General features: G+C 49.2%; 1 protein-coding gene across 3 annotated transcripts in view; it reads right to left on the minus strand.

Moving 5' to 3' along the window:
* The window catches only part of CCDC157 (coiled-coil domain containing 157), a 31,384-nt gene extending 7,443 nt beyond the window's left edge, over positions 1-23,941 (minus strand). The window contains exons 1-8 of one of the 3 annotated variants that reach the window (XM_037878314.2): positions 23,657-23,941; positions 20,834-21,142; positions 17,980-18,151; positions 13,563-14,271; positions 5,317-5,394; positions 4,210-4,400; positions 2,266-2,442; positions 1,396-1,564 (exon numbers count right to left, since the gene is read on the minus strand). In XM_037878314.2, coding sequence (XP_037734242.1) covers positions 1,396-1,564; positions 2,266-2,442; positions 4,210-4,400; positions 5,317-5,394; positions 13,563-14,271; positions 17,980-18,151; positions 20,834-21,081 — 1,744 coding nt within the window. In that variant the 5' untranslated portion in view covers positions 21,082-21,142; positions 23,657-23,941. Of the gene's footprint in view, positions 1-1,395; positions 1,565-2,265; positions 2,443-4,209; positions 4,401-5,316; positions 5,395-13,562; positions 14,272-17,979; positions 18,156-20,833; positions 21,143-21,227; positions 21,764-23,656 lie in introns of those variants that run through there. The other 2 variants (XM_037878315.2, XM_027830683.3) reach the window with 2 other exon arrangements.
* Positions 23,942-24,041: the final 100 nt, after the last annotated feature.

The following is a 24,041-nucleotide window of genomic DNA, read 5'->3' on the forward strand; positions in this document are numbered from 1 at the left end:
CAAGGCCCCACAGGGGGCCCCAGACTCCTGGTTGAGAACCACTGCTCTAACCCACAGCCTACACCCATGCCCAACACTCATTCAACTGTCTGTCAGTAGCTTCTGTGCTTCACCTGACCTTTAGGGCATTAGTGCCAGCACTGCAGACCAGGCTGAGTTCTTGAACCGTACCATAGACCAGTCTCGGTTCCAACGGGCCAGCCATCTTACCTCTCCAGGGTCTGGGTGCCCAGCAAAAGCCTCCCCTGGAAGCATGCTGCTGGCTTCCCCTTTTAGTGATGTGACATCCCACCACAAAGTGGAACATGCTGAACAAGTGAACCAAGATGCATCTTCCCCCACCCCATTACATTCAAACAGTTTCCACATGTCCTCAGACCAATCTCTTCCCTTAGCTGGAGGCTTTAGGACAGACTCTTTGGCTGATATGGCCACTTAGTACCTGCACCAGCTGCATCTTCCCCCGACTCTCCAGCACTAGGGGCATGTGAGGCCAATGGGTCCTATTGGGGGATGGAGATGGGCTGGGAGGAAGAAGGGGGCATGGTAGAGTGGAACGCCACTGGCATAAAGTCATTAACTACCTTATTCCTCAGCACCTCTACCTTACACTGGGACTAGGCATGCAGGATGGTGGAGCTGCTGCTCACTTCCTGAGGATGCTCCCTCCTCCTTCCCTGCACCAGACCAAGCTTGGATACAGCGGATAACTGAGCTCTTTGTTATGAAAGGACATTGGGTAGCAACAGTAACCATGGAGGGATGTGCCCAGTTACACTCCACTAAGCACCGTGCAACCCGTCAACTGCAGAACACTGGGGCAGACAGGCTGCTAGCAGAACCTTTCCAGGTGGAATTATCTTGTCCTGCTGTACTAGCGACATACTATCCTGATCTGCAGGGACGTTGTGTGACCAGAGGAACCTCTATTCCAGATCCCACCAAGCATCTCTCCTATGGACACATGGCCAGGATCAGCTGTAGCTGATTGCTAGCCAAAGGTGGGTTGAGGGGGACGTAGACAGAATACACAGCTGCAGTCTGTAAAGGGTTAAGATGACCCTTAACATAGCATAGAGCCATGTGGTCACATCTCATAGTCACTTGTCTCAAGGGCGATCCCTCTGGACTGCAACTCTGATTTTTTCAGTGGGATGGTTTTCCATGTTTAATTGAAAGTCTGATTTTTATATTCGTGTAATTCTAAAACAGTTGCTGGAATCGCACACTCCCATGCATGTGAGCTGGGGGAGATGCGCCCTCTAGGGCACCCAGTGCGTGAGCACTATTGGTGGCAGGGATGGAAGTCTGTTATCGTCCATTCTGGTGTGTGCTGCCCCCTGCACAGGCTCTTACTGTCTGCTGCCCTCTGCCCCTCCCCACACCCTCTCTTACTCTCAAACTGCGCCTCAGCAGGGATGTGGAGGTCTGGAAAGGACACGAGCAACCTCTCCCTCTCCTTCAGCTCCTGGAGCAGCTCATCCAGCTCGGAGATGTTCCTGAGTAGTTCGGATGTGGACTGCTCCAGGCTCAGCTTCTCCTGCTGCAGGTTCTCCATTAGCTGCTGCACTGGACAAGAAGAGTATGGTTAGGTTTCATCAAGCTCCTTCCCTGCTGTGGTGCCAGCTCAGAGTGATTCTGCTCAGGGGCAGGTGCTGCGAAGTGGCTAGGAGAGGAGAAGAGTTCATCATGCAGCTGTAACATTGCCTTCAGGGCTGAATCTGATCTCCTTGTCCAGTGAGCGGCACGCCAATGTGATGAACCACCGGGTCTCAGTGTGATGTGGGAGCACCAGACAGATGTGGCACTTGTCCTGGAATGCCCACAACCTTCAGTGCCTAACAGGGTTCTGCTGAGAGGGCCAATCCCTGAGGCCCCTGCTCCCCCCTGCTACTTGCTTAGAACAAATTCCCATCAGTCAGAGGGAGAAGGACTGAGTAAAATGGAGTAGCGTTCTCAGGAGTGGCCCAGAGATACTAACCATGGACAGACTGCCTGGCTGGAGCCAGTGCAAGAGGAAGACATCTCAGTGCTCTTCACTCTTCTCTCACCCTCCATCATTGCACAGTGCAGCCTGTTCACCCGCCCCCAGCACACTGGCACTCCATGGTGTACCCAAGTGGGGGGCATTCATTCTGAGCCCCTTAATGGCTCCCTCCCGTACCTGAGCTCCACAGTGCAGCTCTAGCTCCCCTTTCACTGCCTCTCAGGGAAGCCCCTACTGCTGAAGGAACTTCTTGCTGCTCCGGGGACATTAACGCTGACCTGCTGGGCCTCCAGCTGGCCCTGAATCTGCTGCTTCTCAGCCTGTGTCGCCTTCAGCTGTTGCTCCAGCTTAGCCTTGTCATCTTCAACTTCGCCTAGGCTGGCCCTCAGCTCCTCGCACTCCTGATCCAGGCAGTCCAGCTGTTGCAACACGGTCCTCTGCTTGGCCTGGAGCGACTTCACAGAAAGAGGAAGGCAGATGATATGTACAGATGTCACCCTCAGCGGCCCAAGTAGCTTTAAAGCAGGAAGGGTAATAATAAAGAGGGGGGTCAAGGGACCAAACTGTGAGGGATGGGCTAGAGTGTGTGACAGGGGGAGGCAAGAGGAGCCTAACTGGGTGTACAGCTTGGCCTATATCACGAAGGAAGCGTGTGACCCACTAGTAAGCCACAGCCTGTGACACAGGCACCAAGTCCGTGAGTGCTCCGGGCCTGGAGCACCCACAGGGAAAAATCAGCGGGTGCTCCACGCCCACCGGAAGCCAAACTCCCCCCTCCTAGCCTCCTTCTCTCCACCCCCGCCCGTACCAGCGCAGCGTCCCCCGCTCCTCCCCCTCCTTCCACATGTGATATAGGCCAAACAGCTGTTTGGCAGCACTTAGGACTTTCTGGGAGGGAGTGGGAGGAGCAGGGACACGGCCCACTCAGGGGAGGAGGCAGAGAAGAGGCAGGGCAGGGATAGGGACTTTGGGGGAAGGGGGTGGAATGGGGTGGGAAGTGGTTGGGGTGGGAAAAGGTGGGGTAGGCGGGGACTTTGGGGAAGGGGTGGAATGGGGGTGGGGCAAGGGCAGTGCAGGGGTGGTGGGTCGGGCACCCACTGGTCAGAGGGGAAGTCGGTGCCTATGGCCTGTGGCCTGTGTGTGTAGGTAGCAGCAGAGGGCACCGGAGAGTTTCCTCTGCCTGCAGCATCAAATGGGCACCAGTGGGCAGAGTTGCCAACTTTCACGTGGTAAATAAGCACCCCGACTTGTACAATAAGCCAAAAATCAAGCTAATCCCATTTCAAAACAAGGCCAAAACAAGCCAATCCCTAAGAACCCCAACACTCTATGTGACTAGATCCCCCCGGCATGCAGTCTGGGACTGTGGTGCGCCCGGTGTGCACCCCTGACTCTCTCCCTCCCTTGCCTCTGTTTGCTCCCCCTTACCCCTGCTTGCCGGGAGCCGATCAAAAAAAAGAAGCAACAAGCTACAAGCCAAAAACTAGCCAACAAGCAACTCACAAGCCAATTAAGCCAAAAGCAAGCCCAATTTCTGCATTTTTTTTGTGGGTTTGGCATGTCTGCCGATGGGCCTGGTTCTAGGGGGCGGGGGGAGCAGGCTTCTCCAGCTTTCACCAAAAGCATGGGGCCCTGCCTGCTTCTGCCTAGAGTGCTCCCTGGAATGCTGGAACTGATCAGTGGCCACTTTCAAAAGTGAGTGTGTTACTGACAGCAAAATGCCATTGCACTGAGGGAATGAAATAGGCACAGAGGGGATGCTGATGAAGGTAAGTTGCAACAATCCATCAAACAGGCTGCTTTCAGAAGGCAGCTCCCCCGCAGGTCAGGGTGACGGTACACAAGTAAGATGGCAACATTGCTCAGGTGCACAGCACCTCTTTACCTGTCTGATACTCACCCCTGAAAAAAGGGATACCACAAGGTATTGCCAGGGAAGTACAAGCAAAGCAATGCAGGGCGGGGAGGGGAGCAGGAACACTGAGCTGAGCCCTCAGCCTCCCACAGAGACCCTATTTACAATCCTGGCATAAGTCTTAAATGAAAACAAGGTTGGGTAGCAGCAGAGGGAGCAGAACAGAAGAAGGGACGGGATGACAGGAGAGGTATGGATAGAGCAGCATGGACCAGGACCAGCCAGAGATGGCCTAGTGGAGAGTAGAAGGGAATTAGATTCGGGTAAGGTAGGGAACAACAGGTCCTGGTTCCTGCCATGGCCGCACCTCCTCATGCCTGAGCATGCTTTCCACTTTGGCCTTCTCCTTGTCTAGCTGGGTGGTGGCCCTGCTAAGCTCGTGGCTTGCGTTCTCCAACTGGCTGGTTAGCAGCTGCACTTGGTCTTCCAGCTTTGTCATCTGGCTCTTGTGGGCCATCTTAGTCCTCATCTCCTCCAGCAGGGTGCTTTTGGTCAGCTCTGTGAATACACAACATCCTGTAACCAGTGCTGTGGATGGGGGGAGCTCATAATGGTGGAGATGGGCAAGATGGGCTCTTCCTTCCCTAGGTTCCATGATCCTGTGGGAAGTGGATGAGAGAGGTGAGAGGAAGCTTTCTGGCATGACTTAAATTCTCTCATGGATGCCTCCCAGAAGGGGAGCCACCATTCCCACTTATGCCTGCAACCTTGTGAGTCCCCACACATGATGCTAGCACCCCACAGCTATCAGCCAGGTAGACAGGTTTCACTGTTAGTCTTTAAGGGCCACCCTGTGGCTGGCTCTGCATGGGTGGATGAGATGCGGGAAGGTGGCACATGGAGCCTTCCCCTTGTGTAAGCAGGAAGCAGAGAGATTGCATCATGCTAGCATTAGTCTTCCCAAAGCTATGGGCCCACCTCTGTACCAAGAGCTGGCTTGGTGCAGGGGGAGCACTGTTATACCCATCTGATGGGTGGCAGAGAACAGTCAACCAAGAGCCCTGGGAGGAATTTTGGGAGTCAGCTAGGAGTCCATTTGCGGCTCCCACTGCAGCACATCATCTCCACACCCCTGTAAGGAATAGCCTAGCCCCAAGACTTCTCTTCCTAGGGATTTCAAGTTTGCTGTTCCCTGTGCTGAAGTGGCTGAGATTCTGAGAGGCTCATGGGATCTTGCCCCAGGATTCTCCCTAGTGTGTTACCTGGGCAGTGGAGGTTAGAAGGCACTCAGATACTACAACAATGGAGGCCATTTAAATACATTAGTGCCGATTCTCCTCTCACTTACACCAGTGCTAATCGGGAGGGACTCCACTAAAGTCAACAGAACTACACTGGTGTAAAAACAGCGTGAGCGGAGAATAAAGTCTATGGATGAGATCAGATGGATGGATGAGCCCATGAGAATTCTTACCCAGCTCTCGCATGGCAGCTTGCTGTGACAGCAGCTCTTCTTTCAAGATGGAAATTCTCTCCTCCAGCACAGCAGCTCCTAAACCAACCAGAACAAATGACTTAGCAAGGACCTCCCAGGTCCTTTACAGCACTTATCTACACATAACAATCACACCATGGCATTTCTCATCAACTGAGTGTATCATTCTGTGCTTCACTAAAGGGACGAGCCAGGAAAAATGAAATAGCTGATCATCTTTATTATTTACTGAACTTCTGGTCTTAAGACACCTGGCCTTCCAGTTGGAGGGATATGGAAAATAGCACCTTTATGTGTTTAAAAAACTCTTGAAAAAAGTTGTGAAATAGTTTTTCTGGGAACAGATGTGCCACATACAGAACACAGGATGGGATGGGGTGAAGGTTTTATTGACACTCATTAGGGACAAGCTACATAATGCATCACTCATCAGCAATGCCAGCATCCCAATAAACTCTTCATATCATCACACCAAGTGGGCGGGGGGGGAAGTGGGCCTGGGGGAAAGAGAGAGAGAGAGATGTCACCCACTGGCACAGCTGAATCAACAGACTCAGGACACCTGTGTTCTCGCTCTTTAGGTTGGTGAGGATCAGGTAAGATGATCAAGCATATTGTGAAGATGCCATATTGACCCCTAAAGGAGGATGTCTCCCTCCCTTTGAATGGCCACTTTATGGGCTAGTGAGTTAGATACATAAAGCCTTATGGGGGGCACCGTCACAATGTAAATATACTTATGAATGTATATATGACATAACTAGAATGTGTTTTATGCTACATACACCATGTAACATATCTCTGTAAAGGTTATGATCTACTAAATCTATTAATCCTATTTGTATGCATGTATCATTTTTGTATTTGAAGTTATGAATATTGGCTGCATACTTGTTTGATTCTAAGTAAGTTTTAGTGAAGCAGTTGGTCAGCTTCCTGAGAAAAGACTATTCTCAGTAAGTGCCCAGTCAAGAAGCCCTTAAGCCAACAATGAACTTGGAGATGCCAATCCACATCTGGGCTTTCCCAAGAATGTGGCTTGGCTGGTAAGGAACTCAGTCATACATGGACATGTGACTTGCCCAGGTGACTCCAAAACTCCATTTTGTAGCTGGACGTTGCATAGGAGAGAGTAGGGGGTCTCCACCCACAAGAGAAAGTCTATTTAAACCCCCGACAGACCCCTCCATTTGGTCTTCAGCTGCCTAAAGAGAGAGCCTCCCCACCCCAAGGATACCTGAAAGAAACTGGAACAAAGGACAGTAACTACAGAGGGTGTGAGTGATTGCTGGATCCAGACTAGAAGGAGACTAGTCTGTAAAAGGAAGCTTACTGGGTGAGGATTTTATCTGTATTCAGTTTTATTACTGTACTAGACTTAGATTGTGTGTTTTATTTTATTTTGCTTGGTAATTCACTTTGTTCTGTCTGTCACTACTTGGAATCACTTAAATCCTACTTTCTGTATTTAATAAAATCACTTTTTCCTTATTAATTAACCCAGAGTATGTATTAATACCTGGGGGGGGGGGGCAAACAGCTGTGCATATCTCTCTATCAGTGTTATAGAGGGCAAACAATTTACGAGTGTACCCTGTATAAGCTTTATACAGGGTAAAATGGATTTATTTGGGGTTTGGACCCCACTGGGAGTTGGGCATCTGAGTGTTAAAGGCAGGAACACTTCTGTAAGCTGCTTTCAGTCAAGTCTGCAGCTTTGGGGATGTGGTCAGACCTGGGTCTGGATTTGCAGCAGGCTAGCGGGTCTGGCTCAAACCAGGCAGGGCACTGAAGTCCTAAGCTGAAAGGGCATGAAAGCTAAGTCTGCAGCTTTGGGGCATGTGGTTCAGACCCTGGGTCTGTGTTGGAGCAGACTGGCATGTCTGGCTCAGCAAGACAGAGTGCTAGAGTCTCACGCTGGCAGGGAAAGCAGGGGCAGAAGCAGTCTTGGCACATCAGTTGGCAGTCCCAAGGGGGTTTCTGTGATCCAACCTGTCACAGTGGCGTAGTCGAGCAGGATCTGTGCACAGCTGATTGCTTTGAGATACTGGTAGTGATTTTAAGTGAGTTTTAAGCGTGGTGGCTGGAGAACAGACAAAGTGGTTACTGTTTGTTATTTTCTGTTTGCTTATTTCGGGTAAGGGAAATAGGGACAGAAAAGGAAGCAAAATAAGTAAGAGTGAAGATCAGAAGAAGCTAGAACTACACAAGTTGCAAATTGCCCAGAAAGGCTGAACACTGGGCGCTGTGAAAGTCTCTGTTAACTAAGAACCCCCTGAGGTGAATGCATCCCAGTTTCAGTGAACTACAGAGGGGGCATGGCCCAGCACAAAAAAGTAGGAAAATGACTACCAGTGAAGCAGCTAATAAACTAGAGCTGGCTAGACTGGAAGCAAAAGAGAAAGAAAACGAACATAAGAGACGGATGGAATTAAGACAATTAGAAATTAATACAGAGGAGGCTGCCCACAAGAGAGCTGTGGAGGCAGAAACAGCCAGGGAGGAAGCTGCTCACAAGAGAGCTGTGGAGGCAGAAACATCCAAGGCGGAGGCAGAAGAAGCTGCCCACAAGAGAGCTATGGAGGCCCAGAAGCATGAACTGGCTGTTATGGAGTTGAAGAGCTGGCTCCACTTCCCCAAAAATCCACAAATGGGAGCGACTATGTCCCCAGTATGACGAATCCAGCGACATTGCCGAATATTTCATCACCTTTGAGAGACTGTGCACCCTCCATGCAATCCCTGAAGACCAAAAGATGACCACATTGATTACAAAATTGACTGGCAGAACTCTGGACATATTCAATAAGATGCCTATTGATGATGCTTCAAACTATGGTAAATTTAGGGAACTGGTTCTGAAACAGGTTTCAGAGTAACAGCCGTGTTAGTCTGTATTCGCAAAAAGAAAAGGGAGTACTTGTGGCACCTTAGAGACTAACCAATTTATTTGAGCATAAGCTTTCGTGAGCTACAGCTCACTTCATCGGATGCATACTGTGGAAACTGCAGAAGACATTATATATACAGAGACCATGAAACAATACCTCCTCCCACCCCACTCTCCTGCTGGTAATAGCTTATCTAAAGTGATCACTCTCCTTACAATGTGTATGATAATCAAGGTGGGCCATTTCCAGCACAAATCCAGGTTCTCTCACCCTCAGCCCCCCACCCCCGCCCCCAAACTCACTCTCCTGCTGGTAATAGCCCATCCAAAGTGACCACTCTCTTTACAATGTGTATGATAATCAAGGTGGGCCATTTCCAGCACAAATCCAAGTTTAACCAGAACATCTGGGCGGGGAGGGGGGGCGTAGGAAAAAACAAGGGGAAATAGGCTACCTTGCATAATGACTTAGCCACTCCCAGTCTCTATTTAAGCCTAAATTAATAGTATCCAATTTGCAAATGAATTCCAATTCAGCAATTTCTCGCTGGAGTCTGGATTTGAAGTTTTTTTGTTGTAAGATAGTGACCTTCATGTCTGTAATTGCGTGACCAGAGAGATTGAAGTGTTCTCCGACTGGTTTATGAATGTTATAATTCTTGACATCTGATTTGTGTCCATTTATTCTTTTACGTAGAGACTGTCCAGTTTGACCAATGTACATGGCAGAGGGGCATTGCTGGCACATGATGGCATATATCATATTGGTGGATGTGCAGGTGAACGAGCCTCTGATAGTGTGGCTGATGTTATTAGGCCCTGTGATGGTGTCCCCTGAATAGATATGCGGGCACAGTTGGCAACAGGCTTTGTTGCAAGGATAGGTTCCTGGGTCAGTGGTTCTGTTGTGTGGTATGTGGTTGTTGGTGAGTATTTGCTTCAGGTTGGGGGGCTGTCTGTAGGCAAGGACTGGCCTGTCTCCAGGCAAGGACTGGCCTGTCTCCCAAGATTTGTGAGAGTGTTGGGTCATCCTTCAGGATAGGTTGTAGATCCTTAATAATGCGTTGGAGGGGTTTTAGTTGGGGGCTGAAGGTGACGGCTAGTGGCGTTCTGTTATTTTCTTTGTTAGGCCTGTCCTGTAGTAGGTGACTTCTGGGAACTCTTCTGGCTCTATCAATCTGTTTCTTCACTTCCGCAGGTGGGTACTGTAGTTGTAAGAATGCTTGATAGAGATCTTGTAGGTGTTTGTCTCTGTCTGAGGGGTTGGAGCAAATGCGGTTGTATAGCAGAGCTTGGCTGTAGATGATGGATCGTGTGGTGTGGTCAGGGTGAAAGCTGGAGGCATGTAGGTAGGAATAGAGGTCAGTAGGTTTCCGGTATAGGGTGGTGTTTATGTGACCATTGTTTATTAGCACTGTAGTGTCCAGGAAGTGGATCTCTTGTGTGGACTGGACCAGGCTGAGGTTGATGGTGGGATGGAAATTGTTGAAATCATGGTGGAATTCCTCAAGGGCTTCTTTTCCATGAGTCCAGATGATGAAGATGTCATCAATATAGCGCAAGTAGAGTAGGGGCGTTAGGGGACGAGAGCTGAGGAAGCGTTGTTCTAAGTCAGCCATAAAAATGTTGGCATACTGTGGGGCCATGCGGGTACCCATGGCAGTGCCACTGATCTGAAGGTATACATTGTCCCCAAATGTAAAATAGTTATGGGTAAGGACAAAGTTCAGCCACCAGGTTAGCGGTGACATTATCGGGGATAGTGTTCTTGACGGCTTGTAGTCCATCTTTGTGTGGAATGTTGGTGTAGACGGCTTCCACATCCGTAGTGACCAGGATGGTGTTTTCAGGAAGATCACCGATGGATTGTAGTTTCCTCAGGAAGTCAGTGGTGTCTCGAAGGTAGCTGGGAGTGCTGGTAGCGTAGGGCCTGAGGAGGGAGTCTACATAGCCAGACAATCCTGCTGTCAGGGTGCCAATGCCTGAGATGATGGGGCGCCCAGGATTTCCAGGTTTATGGATCTTGGGTAGTAGATAGAATATCCCAGGTCGGGGTTCCAGGGGTGTGTCTGTGCGGATTTGATCTTGTGCTTTTTCAGGAAGTTTCTTGAGCAAATGCTGTAGTTGCTTTTGGTAACTCTCAGTGGGATCATAGGGTAATGGCTTGTAGAAAGTGGTGTTGGAGAGCTGCCGAGCAGCCTCTTGTTCATATTCCGACCTATTCATGATGACAACAGCACTCCTTTGTCAGCCTTTTTGATTATGATGTCAGAGTTGTTTCTGAGTCTGTGGATGGCATTGTGTTCTGCACGGCTGAGGTTATGGGGCAAGTGATGCTGCTTTTCCACAATTTCAGCCCGTGCACGTCGGTGGAAGCACTCTAGAAGTTCTGGTTAAACTTGGATTTATGCTGGAAATGGCCCACCTTGATTATCATGCACATTGTAGGGAGAGTGGTCAGTTTGGATGAGCTACTACCAGCAGGAGAGTGAGTTTGTGCGTGGGGGGGGGGTGTGAGAAAACCTGGATTTGTGCTGGAAATGGCCCACCTTGATTATCATGCACATTGTAGGGAGAGTAGTCACTTTGGATAAGCTATTACCAGCAGGAGAGTGAGTTTGTGTGTGTGTGTTTTTGGGGGAGGGTGAGAAAACCTGGATTTGTGCTGGAAATGGCCCACCTTGATTTTCATACACATTGTAAGGAGAGTGGTCACTTTGGATAAGCTATTACCAGTAGGAGAGTGGGGTGCGAGGAGGTATTGTTTCATGGTCTCTGTGTATATAATGTCTTCTGCAGTTTCCACAGTATGCATCCGATGAAGTGAGCTGTAGCTCACGAAAGCTTATGCTCAAATAAATTGGTTAGTCTCTAAGGTGCCACAAGTACTCCTTTGGTTCTGAAACAGTTTCAGATTACACCTGAAACCTACAGGATTAAATTCAGGAGTCTTAAGGGGGGATCTGGATTGAGTAATGTGGCTTATGTAAATGAAATGTGAGATTTGGTAGACAAGTGGGTGAGGGGGAAAGGCATTACAAGCTTTGACGGAATTTGTGATTTGGTTACTCAGGAACAATTCCTGAATATGTGCAGTGATGATGTAAAACAGTATTTGTGGGACAAAAAGGTGGACGCAGTGGGTGAATTAGCTGGGTTTGCAGGCTCTTATGAGCCAACACAGGCTGCAATTAAACATGAACCACTGGCAGAGGGGCACAGGGTTGGGGGAAAGCAGAACCACCGTTTCGCCCCTGGGAAAAAGGAGGCGGGGCGTTCACCTCCCCATTCCCCTGTGACCCGTCCCAAATCTCCTGTGCAAGCAGAGGCGCCCAAGAGGTGCTATCGTTGTAAGTCCACTGAGCACCTGAGGAATAAGTGTCCCTTGCTGAGTGGAAACAGGCAGCAAGTAACACTTGAAGCTGCTACTTCTCAGAGCCAGGCTGCGGCCTCTTTGCACACAGGGTTTGTAAAGCTTGCTTCTGCACAACCAAGCAATGAGCATATGCATGCGGTTAAAATCAGTGGTGAAGTGCTTCTTGGATTGAGGGACAGAGGTGCTGAGATTTCTGTGGTCAGGAGAGACCTGATCCAGGAGAAGGATTTGTCGCCAGGTAAAATGGAAGAATTAGAACTGGTGGGAGGTTACAAAGTCCTTGCACCTTTAGCTAAAGTACACGTGCAAACTAAGGATTTGCAGGCTGAATTGACTGTTGTAATGGTGGCACACAATTTTGCACTGTTTTCACTGGGGAATGATTTCTTTAATGTGACAGAATCTGTCCCAGGGTTGGTTAGCAGTGAGAAGGAATCTTGTGCTAAAAGCCCCGGGCCAGGTCCAGAGGGAGGGGCTGGACGAAGCCAGCTCCTGTCCCATGATCATCTCCACGGGGGAGGGGAATGTATCATCTTGTAACAGGGGGGCCACCCCAGCCGCTGACTGCTAGGAAGTTGCAGGTCAGCAGAGGGCAGGGCCTGCCCTGGGGTGCACAGAGACATGTATCCCGAAGGTGGAATTTGGGGTCCTGGTGACCGCTGCGGTGGGAACAGACCCCCAGGACTCTGTAGCTGGAAGCAAGCCCAACCTGAGTGAAAAGGGGGGAATTTTGCTGGCCAGTGAAGGGTCTGTCATAGCTGGTAGTTGTGAGCCCACAGGTGGATCAGGGACACCTTCCCTTTTGGGGGACACAGGAGTGTCTGACCCAGCAGGGAGCCCAGAGAGGGAAGCCCAGACAGAAGGTGCCCACCTTTTTTAGGGAGGATGTTTCCCAGGAGGAGGGTGAAGAATCTGCATTTAAAATGCCAGACCCCTCTCCTGTGGAACAGGGTTTAAGGGAAGACTGGGGGTCAGATCTCCCGGAAGGGGGTGCCCCCCAGCTAACCTTTTAGGAACAGAAAGTGGGGTGTCCAAAGGGGTTTTACCCATCCAAGGCACTCCTCTGAAAGATGTTGTTCTTGCTATGCTTGTAAGAAATAAAACTCTCTCCAAGACAGGAAGGGAAAAATCTCTGCATGGGTGAAACTTCACCAGGGAGTGGGGTCCAGCCCAGAGAAATTCCAGAGGGAGGGGCCGAGGGCAGCCATGGTTGCAGTACACCCTTTCCTTGCCAAAGCCCCAAACACATGCCTGAATTGAAAGCCTTCTCCAAAGAGGCAGAAGAGTCTGCATCAGAGTGCCTACCAGGGGGCACAAAGAAATGGGAAAATACAGTAGACACTAAACAAGCTAAATTGTGTGAACAAAGCTTGTCCACCATAGATATGCTGTTACTCTTGTGTCTTTTACTATTTCATCTATGGGTCAAGACAAAGGAGTTAATACTAGTGGTTAACCCTTTAAAGATGTGGGACATACCTGATTTATGTCCCCCAAAAGCCCAGATGTGGACTGGCATCTCCAAGTTCATTGCTGGCTTAAGGGCTTCTTGACTGGGCACTTACTGAGAATAGTCTTTTCTCAGGAAGCTGACCAACTGCTTCACTAAAACCTACTCAGAATCAAACAAGTATGCAGCTCATGAGAACACCAGGGAATAAAAGGAGCCCAGAAGGTGAGAGTGAGTAGGAAACTGCCACCCCTCCAGAAGCAGAAATGAAGTAGGGAGTCTGCAATACCTGGCCTCTCGGCCACCAGAAATACAGAGAAAGAAGAGATTTGTGAACAAGAGTTAATTTAAAGGGAACAATCAACTGTCAAGGGGTAAAATCCTAATCCCATTGAAGTCAATGGAAAAACTCCCACTGACTTCTGTGGGACTAGGATTTCACTAAGGACTCTGGTTGTGTTTAACAAAAACACCTATTGACTAGGGACAAGCTGGGACTGGCACCGCACCTGTCTGTAGATCTTCCTTGTCCTTCTCCAGTTTGGCTGTGATCTGAAAATTCTCTTTTATCTTTTCCTCCAGGTACTGCTCAGCCTCCTTCCTCTGCCATTCCTGGGTCTCAGTCGCCTTCTGAAGAAGCTTGTCAAAGTCCTCAACCTGCTTCCTCAGCTCATCCTTCTGTTTCTCAGATTCTTCCAGATCTGCCTTCAAAGGGTTTATCAGCTGCATCAGCACCCCAAGATGTCTGTTGATACGAGAGAGGTCTTTGCTCTGTTCTGATGCCCAGAAACTTATGTCCGTAGCGGTGAGTGGCTTGTTGCCTAGGGTCTCCTCAACCATCTCTTGGAATTTGCCCAGGGACGAGGGGATGTTCTGGCTGTGGCAGATGCTGATGATGGCTTTACCGACCTCCCGGAGGCTGGCCTGGCCACCTGCACATGCATCACAGGGCACCAGAGATGAATCAATTGTCTGAGAATGGACACTACAGACGTTCTTGGTGACACCATATGCAGACCGTGGCTGTGAGGTGTCTGAGAAATCACAGTCTGGCCCACGGATGGTTTGTGGTAGACATGGCATGGTTGACTGGGCACTGGCTAATAATGCACTTGATTCTGAAATCACAGGTGAGCAGCTTTTCAAAGGCTCATTCTCAGGTTTCACATCTTGCAGGGTAGATTTCAGTGCAGAGATGTCCCTCCTGTTAGATTTCTTCTATTAGAGAGAAAACATAGGAGAACGAAGACATTTGCTATCATGTTTAAACAAGTTATTCTCAACTATCTTCACAGAACAGATGCTCCGAAATTGGCCTGGAAAGCCGGTAAAATAGTGCCCATTTTTTTAAATGGAACACAGGAAACGAATAATTCCTGTAACTCAATAGAGACCCCTTTGCTTCACGGCTGGTGACAGGACCAAAAGTACAACACTAAAAAGCCTGACTGAACACTGGCACATCCTCACTGGGAGGGAATGTCAGCGGGAGTCTGCGGTCAGCTATGGTAACTTCACCTTTGCTACATTTTTTTTGAGATTGAATAGGTTCAAAGAGGGGCTACAAAGAGACCTGGCCAGATTCCCTCGGGAGGTGGTCTGGCAAATACTGGGACTATTTATCCTGGGAAAGAGAATTATTTCAGGGAACATGACTGAGGAACAGTGTTAAGGTTACAAAGGGGACAGTGATCAGCGTCCCTTTTTTGCCCCATAATAGGAGAACAAAGGGTCACTTGAAAAAAGTAACAGATAAATTTCAAACAAAAGCATTACTTTTTTGGTACGATTGCTCAGAGCTCTAGTTTGACACTGGAGAAAAGCCCGTTGAGAGTCCTTGGGTTAAGCTTAGAGGCGAGAGCAACAAGGGTGATGTTGTGGTGGGCATGTGCTATGCACCACTGAATCAGAAGGATGAGGTAGACGAGGCTTTCTTCGGACAACTAACTGAAGTTTCCAGATCAAAGGCCCTGGTACTAATGGGAGACTTCAATCACCCTGACATCTGCTGGGAGAGCAATACAGCAGTGCACAGACAATCCAGGAAGTTTTTGGAGAGTATTGGGGACAACTTCCTGGTACAAGTGCTGGAGCAACCAACTAGGGGCTGTGCTCCTCTTGACCCGCTGCTTACAAATAGGGAAGAATTGGTAAGGGAAGTAGAAGTGGGTGGCAACCTAGGCAGCAGTGACCATGAGATGGTCGAGTTCAGGATCTGACAAAAGGAAGAAAGGAGAGCAGCAGAATATGGACCCTGGACTTGAGAAAAGCAGACTTAGACTCCCTTAGGGAACTGATGGGCAGGATCCCCTGGGAAGCTAATATGAGGGGGAAAGGAGTCCAGGAGAGCTGGCTGTATTTTAAAGAAGCCTTATTGAGGGCGCAGGAACAAACCATCCCAAAGTGCAGAAAGAATAGCAAATATGGCAGGTGACCAGCTTGGCTTAACAAGCCAAGAAATCTCTGGGGAGAAACTCAAAAAGGAAACTTACAAGAAGTGGAAATTTGGACAGATGACTAGGGAGGAGTATAAAAATATTGCTAGAGCATGCAGGGGGGTAATCAGGAAGGCCAAGGCACAACTGGAGTTGCAGCTAGCAAGGGATGTGAAGGATAACAAGAAGGGTTCCTACAGGTATGTTAGCAACAAGAAGAAGGTCAGGGAAAGTGTGGGACCCTTACTGAATGGGGGAGGCAACCTAGTGACAGATGATGTGGAAAAAGCTGAAGTACTCAATGCTTTTTTTGCCTCAGTCTTCACAGACAAGGTCAGCTCCCAGACTGCTGCACTGGGCAACACAGTATGGGGACGAGGTGAGCAGCCCTCAGTGGTGAAAGAACAGGTTAAGGACTATTTAGAAAAGCTGGACATGCACAAGTCCATGGGACCGGATCTAATGCATCTAAGGGTGCTGAGGGAGTTGGCTGATGTGATTGCAGAGCCATTGGCCATTATCTTTGAAAATTCGTGGTAATCGGGGGGAGGTCCCGGATGATCAGAAAAAGGAAAATATAGTGCCCATATTTTAAAAAGGGAAAAAAGAGAACCCAGGGAACTACAAACTGGTCAGCCTCACTTCAGTCCCCGGCAAAATCTTGGAGCAGGTCCTTAAAGAATCCATTTTGAAGCACTTGGAGGAGAGGAAGGTAATCAGGAACAGTCAACATGGATTCACCAAGGGCAAGTCATGCCTGACCAACCTGATTGCCTTCTATGACGAGATAACTGGCTCTGTGGATATGGGGAAAGCGGTGGATGTGATACATCTTGACTTTAGCAAAGCTTTTGATACGGTCCCCACAGTGTTCTTGCCAGCAAGTTAAAAAAGTATGGATTGGATGACTAGACTATAAGGTGGATAGAAAGTTGGCTAGATTGTCGGGCTCAACGGGTAGTAATCAATGGCTTGATGTCTAGTTGGCAGCCGGTATCAAGCGGAGTGCCCCAGAGGTTGGTCCTGGGGCCAGTTTTGTTCAACATCTTTATCAATGATCTGGATGATGGGATTAATTGCACCCTCAGCAAGTTCACAGATGACACTAAACTGGGGGGAGGGTAGATATGCTGTAGGGTAGGGATAGGGTCCAGAGTTACCTAGACAAATTGGAGGATTGGGCCAAAAGATAGCTGATAAGGTTCAACAAGGACGAGTGCAGAGTCCTGCACTTAGGAAGGAAGAATCCCATGCACCGGCACAGGCTGGGGAGCGACTGGCTAAGCATCAGTTCTGCAGAAAAGGACTTGGGGATTACAGTCTAGTCTGGGCCCAATCCTTTCCCCGGTACAGTCCTTGTTCCAGCTTAGGTGGTAGCTAGAGCATTTCTCATGACTGCAGCCCCCTTTATTCTGTTCCACCCCCTTATATATAGCTGTGGCACAAGGAGGGAATCTTTTGTCTCTTTGGGTCCCCACCCCTCCGTCTAAATGGAAAAGACCCAGGCTTAAGATGGATTCCAGTACCAGGTGACATGGTCACATGTCCTGTGAGACCCCAAGCTTTCATTAAAAGAAAAGGAGTACTTGTGGCACCTTAGAGACTATTTGAGCATAAGCTTCATCGGAGCTGTAGCTCATGAAAGCTTATGCTCAAATAAATTGGTTAGTCTCTAAGGTGCCACAAGTACTCCTTTTCTTTTTGCGAATACAGACTAACAGGGCTGTTACTCTGAAACCAAGCTTTCATTCTTCCCAGTCTGACTCACAGGAAGGCCTGCAAGTAAACAGAGCCATCTACAGTCAATTGTCCTAGTTGATGGGAGCCATCAAGATTCCAAACCACCAATAATGGCCCACACTTTGCATAATTACAATAGGACCTCAGAGTTATATTTCATATTTCTAGTTTCAGATAAAAGAATGATACATTTATGCAAATAGGATGAACACACTCAGTAGATTATAGGCTTTGTAATGATACCTTACACGAGACTTTTTGCATGAAGCATATTCCAGTTACATTATATTCATACTCATTAGCATATTTTCATAAAATCATATGGACTGCAACGTCACACCTAGGGAGGTGGTAGACTCTCCATCCTTAGAGGTTTTAAGGCCTGGCTTCACAAAGCCTTGGCTGGGATGATTTAGTTGGTGTTGGTCCTGCTTTGAGCAGGGGATTGGACCTCCTGAGGTCTGTTCCAACCCTAATATTCTATGATTCTATGATCACACTGCATGTAGGCAGCCAGCAGACCTCCCTGCTTCAGCAGGCCAGAGAGCTAAATACAGTAGCTGGATTTTAAAAGGGGCTGGCTAATATTACAGCCACTAATTTAATTTTATCTAGTTCTGAGGATTAGATGAGGTTAATCAAAGCTCATGCTTCGAAGTGTAATCTGATCACTGAAGGTTCAACCACGATCTGGTTTAGTATAGCAAATCCTAGATGACATAGGTCCCAGCATCGCTAGGCCACATCCTACCTCAGTCACTAGCTGCTGATGGAGCGCTCCCAGTTTCAACATGCTGTTCCCGTACTTCCTCACAGCCAGCCCGATGGACATGCAGGGTCCCACTGCCCGGGACGGGGGCACAGCTTGTTCGCTGATGAGATTCTCCATGTAGCCTGTGAAGCTCTGAAGCAGCAACAGCAGCCTTTCTGACAGAAACAAACCGTGGATTAGAGCTGCATGGGATTTCTTTCTGGGAGTGGGCTTTTTGCTGTCGGTCACTACCGCCCTTCAAGTTGGGGGACAACATAAGGAGGTGGCCCAGGGTTAGCATTTGGCACACAAAATACCCCAGAGGGAAACCCCAGCTTCCTAGGCTGTTTAGGGGTGGAAACAAGGCAGGGGGACCCTCTCTATCCCAGGGGGCTGGATAGTCGTGGGTCACCACTTGTGCAACTCCCCAGTTCTGGGTCACTCTACGGAGCAACATTCCTCCGAGTTCAGGGCCTGACTGTCCTTTCCCAGGGGCACAGATTCAAAGCCATCCCCTGTGCTTGTAGATGGGGTATGTGGAGGTAGGTCCCCCTTTAGCCCAGTGATCAGGCCTTCTGGCTGGTGGATGAATTCAAGGCAATCCTAAATGGGCCTTAACAAAGGTAAAGCCTTGAGAAGCTGCACTGAGAGTTACTTTTTTAAAATTAAGCACCATTTTACTTCAAGCCGATGGAAAAAGCACCCCAAATGCCTAGTGATTGAGCCATGATTTAAAATATAAAACTGACATCTGTACTGATAACTACACATGCCAAAAGTCAATGCAGGCTAGTGGACGATATACTCAAGAGATGCAGTTCTAGTCCCCGCTCTGCCATTCACTAGCTGGGTGGCCTTGAGCAACTCAGTTCACTTGTGCCTCAGTTTCCCAACTGGCAAAGAGGGGATAACTAAACTCATCTACTTATTGTAGATGAGAGGCTGTGAGGATTAATTAGTTCATGGCTGTAAAATATTTTGAACAAGTTAAGTGTTCTAGAAATACCAAGTATTAATGTAACTGTCAAATATGTACTCACAAACCTCTGTACATTGCACACAAAATCTATGTTAAAAGAACACTGTCAAGGTTGCAAAGTCAAGCACCCAAAAGTTAGGAAATGCCAAAATTAAGGTTGTCTACATATTCTTAATTTGGCCCCCTTGTGCCAATGCACAGTCCTTAATTACATGATCTCGTGCCATTTTTTTCCATAGAACCTCTGCCTTATTCAGTGCACATGATGGACAATGCTCACTGTATGAACTGCTATTCAATATTTTGTTTTATCCTCATTGTTTAATGTGTGGCCCCAGGCCTTGTTCACTGCACATCATTCAAACCCTGCTCTGAAGACTGAATTATTAATTTCCTCATAGACTTTTCTATGACGCTCAGCATGACAGTAGCTGCTGTGCAAACATTAACTTTTCCTCACAAGACTCCTGTGAGATGGGGGGTGCGCAGATCATCCCCATTTTACAGATGCAGAGCTGAGACACAGGGCAAAAGTATCCACTAGTTTTCAGTGCCCAACTTGAGACACCTAGGACCTGATTTTTCAACATACTTACCACTATACAGCACTTTAGATGTTCAAAGCACAGCTCCCATTGACGTCAGTTGTAACTGGGAGTGCTCAGCACTAATGCAAATCAAGACCCAGGCTCTCATGTTGAGCACCCCGAAAATGAGGAGCATACTTAGGGACCACCTGTGAAAACTTTGGTTTAAGTGACTTGCCCAACACTGCATAGGAACTCTGTGGGAGACGCAGGGATAGAATCCAATTCTCCAGGGTAGCATTCAACTCCCTTAACCACAAGGCCCTCCCTTCTCTTCCCACAATCCTCTGCCTCATTCACTAGACACCTTCCAACTTCATCCACAAATGAGACAGCAGGCTCCTTCACTATAGTCCTGATTCATCCCCAAAGCAGGTCCATTCTGTGCACTGAATGAGGCATGCACAGTCCAGTCACACCTGGGAACTGTGAGGGGATGGATCATGCTCAGTAACTCTGGAGGGATGGCACATGCACAGCCTGGTCAGCACCAAAACCAGTGATGAGCTGGAGCATACTCAGTGAGAATGGACTCTTCAGAGATTTTAGTTAAACTCTAAAAAGTCTCTACTGAGCATGTGCAAACTGAGATTTTTCAAGGACTTATAACAGCCAAATTTGGGCAGATTTTCATATGAACAGCAAAAGGCACCTCCCTGACACAGGCCAAATTTCTCCGTGCTCTAAAGTATGGAGATGTTAGAATTTCTCAAAGGTCAACAACTGTTTTTGCCAAAACAACATATTTTTCCCTATCCTTGGAAATGGCTGAACCATTTTGGCTGAAGCTTTCCCAAAAGACTGAGCCTGAGGCAGACATCCAGCACAGGAAATTTTAGCTCAAACAATCAAAGTTTGGTAAATGTATAACTAACTGAAAACAGGGTCTTATAATGGGAAATGTCAGGCAACCTTATACTATGTTGCTACCAACCCCCTATAAGAAGAGAATTTCAGGGAAATGCTGCTAGATAGCTAAAAGCTGTTGCAAGTTCTTTGAATATACTGTGCATACAGATCTATGCTCATGGTGTTAGGGGCAGGTATCCTATCGGTAGAATTCTGCAGAGACATTTCTCAAAGAAGAAATACAGTTGCTCAGCCATAGATAAGTGGCTGAATACAGAAACGTCTTCCATGCTTTCCAGATGCATGTGACTCTAAAGACCTGAACACAGATATATGGTCTGTATGAATGTAGTGTTTTCCCAACAGGCATTTCTGAAAGGAGTTGCGGATGTCCACTGACCAACCTCTTAACAGATCTGAGATGTATTCATCCTCTCACCTGTCAATCACCAGTTCGAGGAGCATTACATGGGAATGCTGGGTAAATTCAGGGTCATTTTCCACATAGTCGTAATGCTCCAGCAAAGCCACCAGATCCAGATCACAAGACACTTTATTGGGGAACTTCCAGGAAGGATAACGCACTGCTCCAGCCCGGGAGAAGACATCAATAATGGTTCCTTGTAGATCGGTGATGTCCTTCCTCAAGCTCTCCATGCAGTTTGGATTGCCCAACAGGTATGCCATTCTGTCAGTTGACTTTAGGCCACCAATAGGAAAATGCCCCTCATTGGCAGGATGGACAGATCTGCAGCGGACAACAACACTGAACAAATTAACCAGCAGATTCCATAGGGAAAGAAAATCAAGGCAGGTCAGACTCATTACTGTACCTCTCAGCTCTTCATGACTGTGGGATAAAGTGCTGTCACTTCTGCTATGGCATAAAAGTTATGGCCCAGTGTATAGCATTGTAACAAGTCCTAAGACTTCACAGCTGTCATTATACCGCATGTTGTGCCACTGGAACTTCACAACAACACCACGAATAAAACTCATCTCCTCTTGTTCCAAATCACAGAATACCCTTTAGCTGTTAGTTGCATAGAGCCTCTGATACTAGTCCCATAGAATTTAAGGCCAGAAGGGACCATTAGACCTCTAGAATACCACACGCTATTAAAGTTCACCCAGTTACCCCTCTATTGAGACCAAAGACTCTAGCTGGAAAAAAGTATTTCAGTCCTCAGGAGCTTAACCTACAAGAGGCAGAGAACAGGAGAGAGCAAGGTGCCAGGCATCACACATAGGTGAACGTAGAATCATAGAATATTAGGGTTGGAAGAGACCCCAGGAGGTCATCTAGTCCAATCCCCTGCTCAAAGCAGGACCAATCCCCAACTAAATCATCCCAGCCAGGGCTTTCTCAAGCTGCACCTTAAAAACCTCTAAGGATGGAGATTCCACCACCTCCCTAGGTAACCGATTCCAGTGCTTCACCACCCTCCTAGTGAAACAGTTTTCCTAATATCCAACCTAGACCTCCCACACTGCAACTTGAGACCTTTGCTCCTTATTCTGTCATCTGCTACCACTGAGAATAGTCTAGCTCCATCCTCTTTGGAACCCCTCTTCAGGTAGTTGAAGGCTGCTATCAAATCCCCCCTCACTCTTCTCTTCTGCAGACTAAATAACCCCAGTTCCCTCAGCCTCTCCTCATAAGTCATGTGCCCCAGCCCCCTAATCATTTCCGTTGTCCTCCGCTGGACTCTCTCTAATTTGTCCACATCCTTCTGTAGTGGGGAGACCAAAACTGGATGCAATACTCCAGATGTGGCCTCACCAGTGCCGAATAGAGGGGAATAATCACTTCCCTCGATCTGCTGGCAATGCTCCTACTAACACAGACCAATATGCCGTTGGCCTTCTTGGCAACAAGGGCACAATGCTGACTCATATCCAGCTTCTCGTCCATTGTAATCCCCAGGACCTTTTCTGCAGAACTGCTGCTTAGCCGGTTGGTCCCCAGCCAGTACTGATGCATGGGATTCTTCCTTCCTAAGTGCAGGACTCTGCACTTGTCCTTGTTGAACCACATCAGATTTCTTTTGGCTCAATCCTCCAATTTGTCTAGGTCAGTGGTTCTCAAAGCAGGTCCGCCGCTTGTTCAGAGAAAGACCCTGGCGGGCCGGACCAGTTTGTTTACCTGCCGCGTCTGCAGGTTCGGCCAATCGCTGCTCCCACTGGCCGCAGTTCGCCGCTCCAGGCCAATGGGGGCTGTGGGAAGGGTGGCCAGCACGTCCCTTGGCCCGGTCCGGCCTGCCAGGGGCTTTCCCTGAGCAAGCAGCGGACCGGCTTTGAGAACCGCTGGTCTAGGCCACTCTGGACCCTATCCCTACCCTCCAGCGTATGTACCTCTCCCCCCAGTTTAGTGTCATCTGTGAACTTGCTGAGGGTGCAATTAATCCCATCATCCAGATCACTGATAAAGATGTTGAACAAAACTGGCCCCAGGACCAACCCCTGGGGCACTCCGCTTGATACTGGCTGCCAACTAGGCATGGAGCCGTTGATCACTACCCGTTGAGCCTGACAATCTAGCCAACTTTTTATCCACCTTATAGTGCATTCATCCAGCCCATACTTTTTTAACTTCCTGGCAAGAATACTGTGGGAGACCGTGTCAAAAGCTTTGCTGAAGTCAAGATATATCACATCCACCACTTTCCCCATATCCACAGAGCCAGTGATCTCGCCATGGAAGGCAATCAGGTTGGCAATCGGGCAAGCAGTTCTGAGTCCACCCAGGAGACAGCAGTGGCATGTATACACGTGTCAGAGACAAGTACCACACTTCACCCGCAGACACAAGTAAGGTGTGCGCGCGTTGCACATGGCACCACTAGCACTGGCTGCCCTTCCGTCCCCGGACCCCCAGGCCCCTGGACACGGATCGATGAACTGCAGACATGGCACCACCCAACTCCTCTGTCTCAGCCATTCCCTCGCCGGTCTGGACCGCTCTGGACGCAGCAGCCCCGCGCAGCGCGCACGGGGGGCGGCCGGGTAACCCCCGCCTGCCCCCGGCCGCTTCCAGCCGAGCGCCCCGAGGCCGGTTCTCTGCCAGCGCCCGCCCACGGGGCAGCGGAGGCCCCGAGCCAGTCGCGCGGAGCCCAGAGACCCGGCTCGCGAAGCGCCGCGCCCGGACTCGCGGCTCCCCGACGCGCGACCCGGGCAAACCCCCGACGCCCCAGCCTGGCAGAGAGCCTGGGCGGGGCCCGGGCCGGGACCCGCGGACACAAGGCCCCGGGAGGGAACCCACCTGCCCCCGAGCGGCCTGCGTTACCGCCTTCGTCGCTACCCGTTACCACGGCAACCGCACAGGCCCCACCCCTCCGCTGTGCGGAGTGAACCATCTGTCCCTTGTCGGGGGGTAGCCGTGCCCGTCTGTGTCCACAAAAACAGCGAGGAGGCCGGCGGCACCGTGAACGGGCCGATTTGTTTGGGCATCAGCTTTGGGGGGTGAAAGCCCCGCCGCTCCAGATGCGCGGGGTGGAAGTTACAGAGGCAGACAGCCAGGTACAGCTGTCCCGTGGCAGGTCAGGAGCGCTCCCAGCTCCTTCCCCCACAAGTCAACGTCACGAGAGTACCCCCCTGGTTCCCTCCGTGGAACATTCCGAGTACGCCCCCCTCGCTCCCTCTGAAGT

Source organism: Chelonia mydas, chromosome 15 (genome assembly GCF_015237465.2).
Source record: "Chelonia mydas isolate rCheMyd1 chromosome 15, rCheMyd1.pri.v2, whole genome shotgun sequence".
Lineage (NCBI taxonomy): Eukaryota > Metazoa > Chordata > Testudines > Cheloniidae > Chelonia > Chelonia mydas.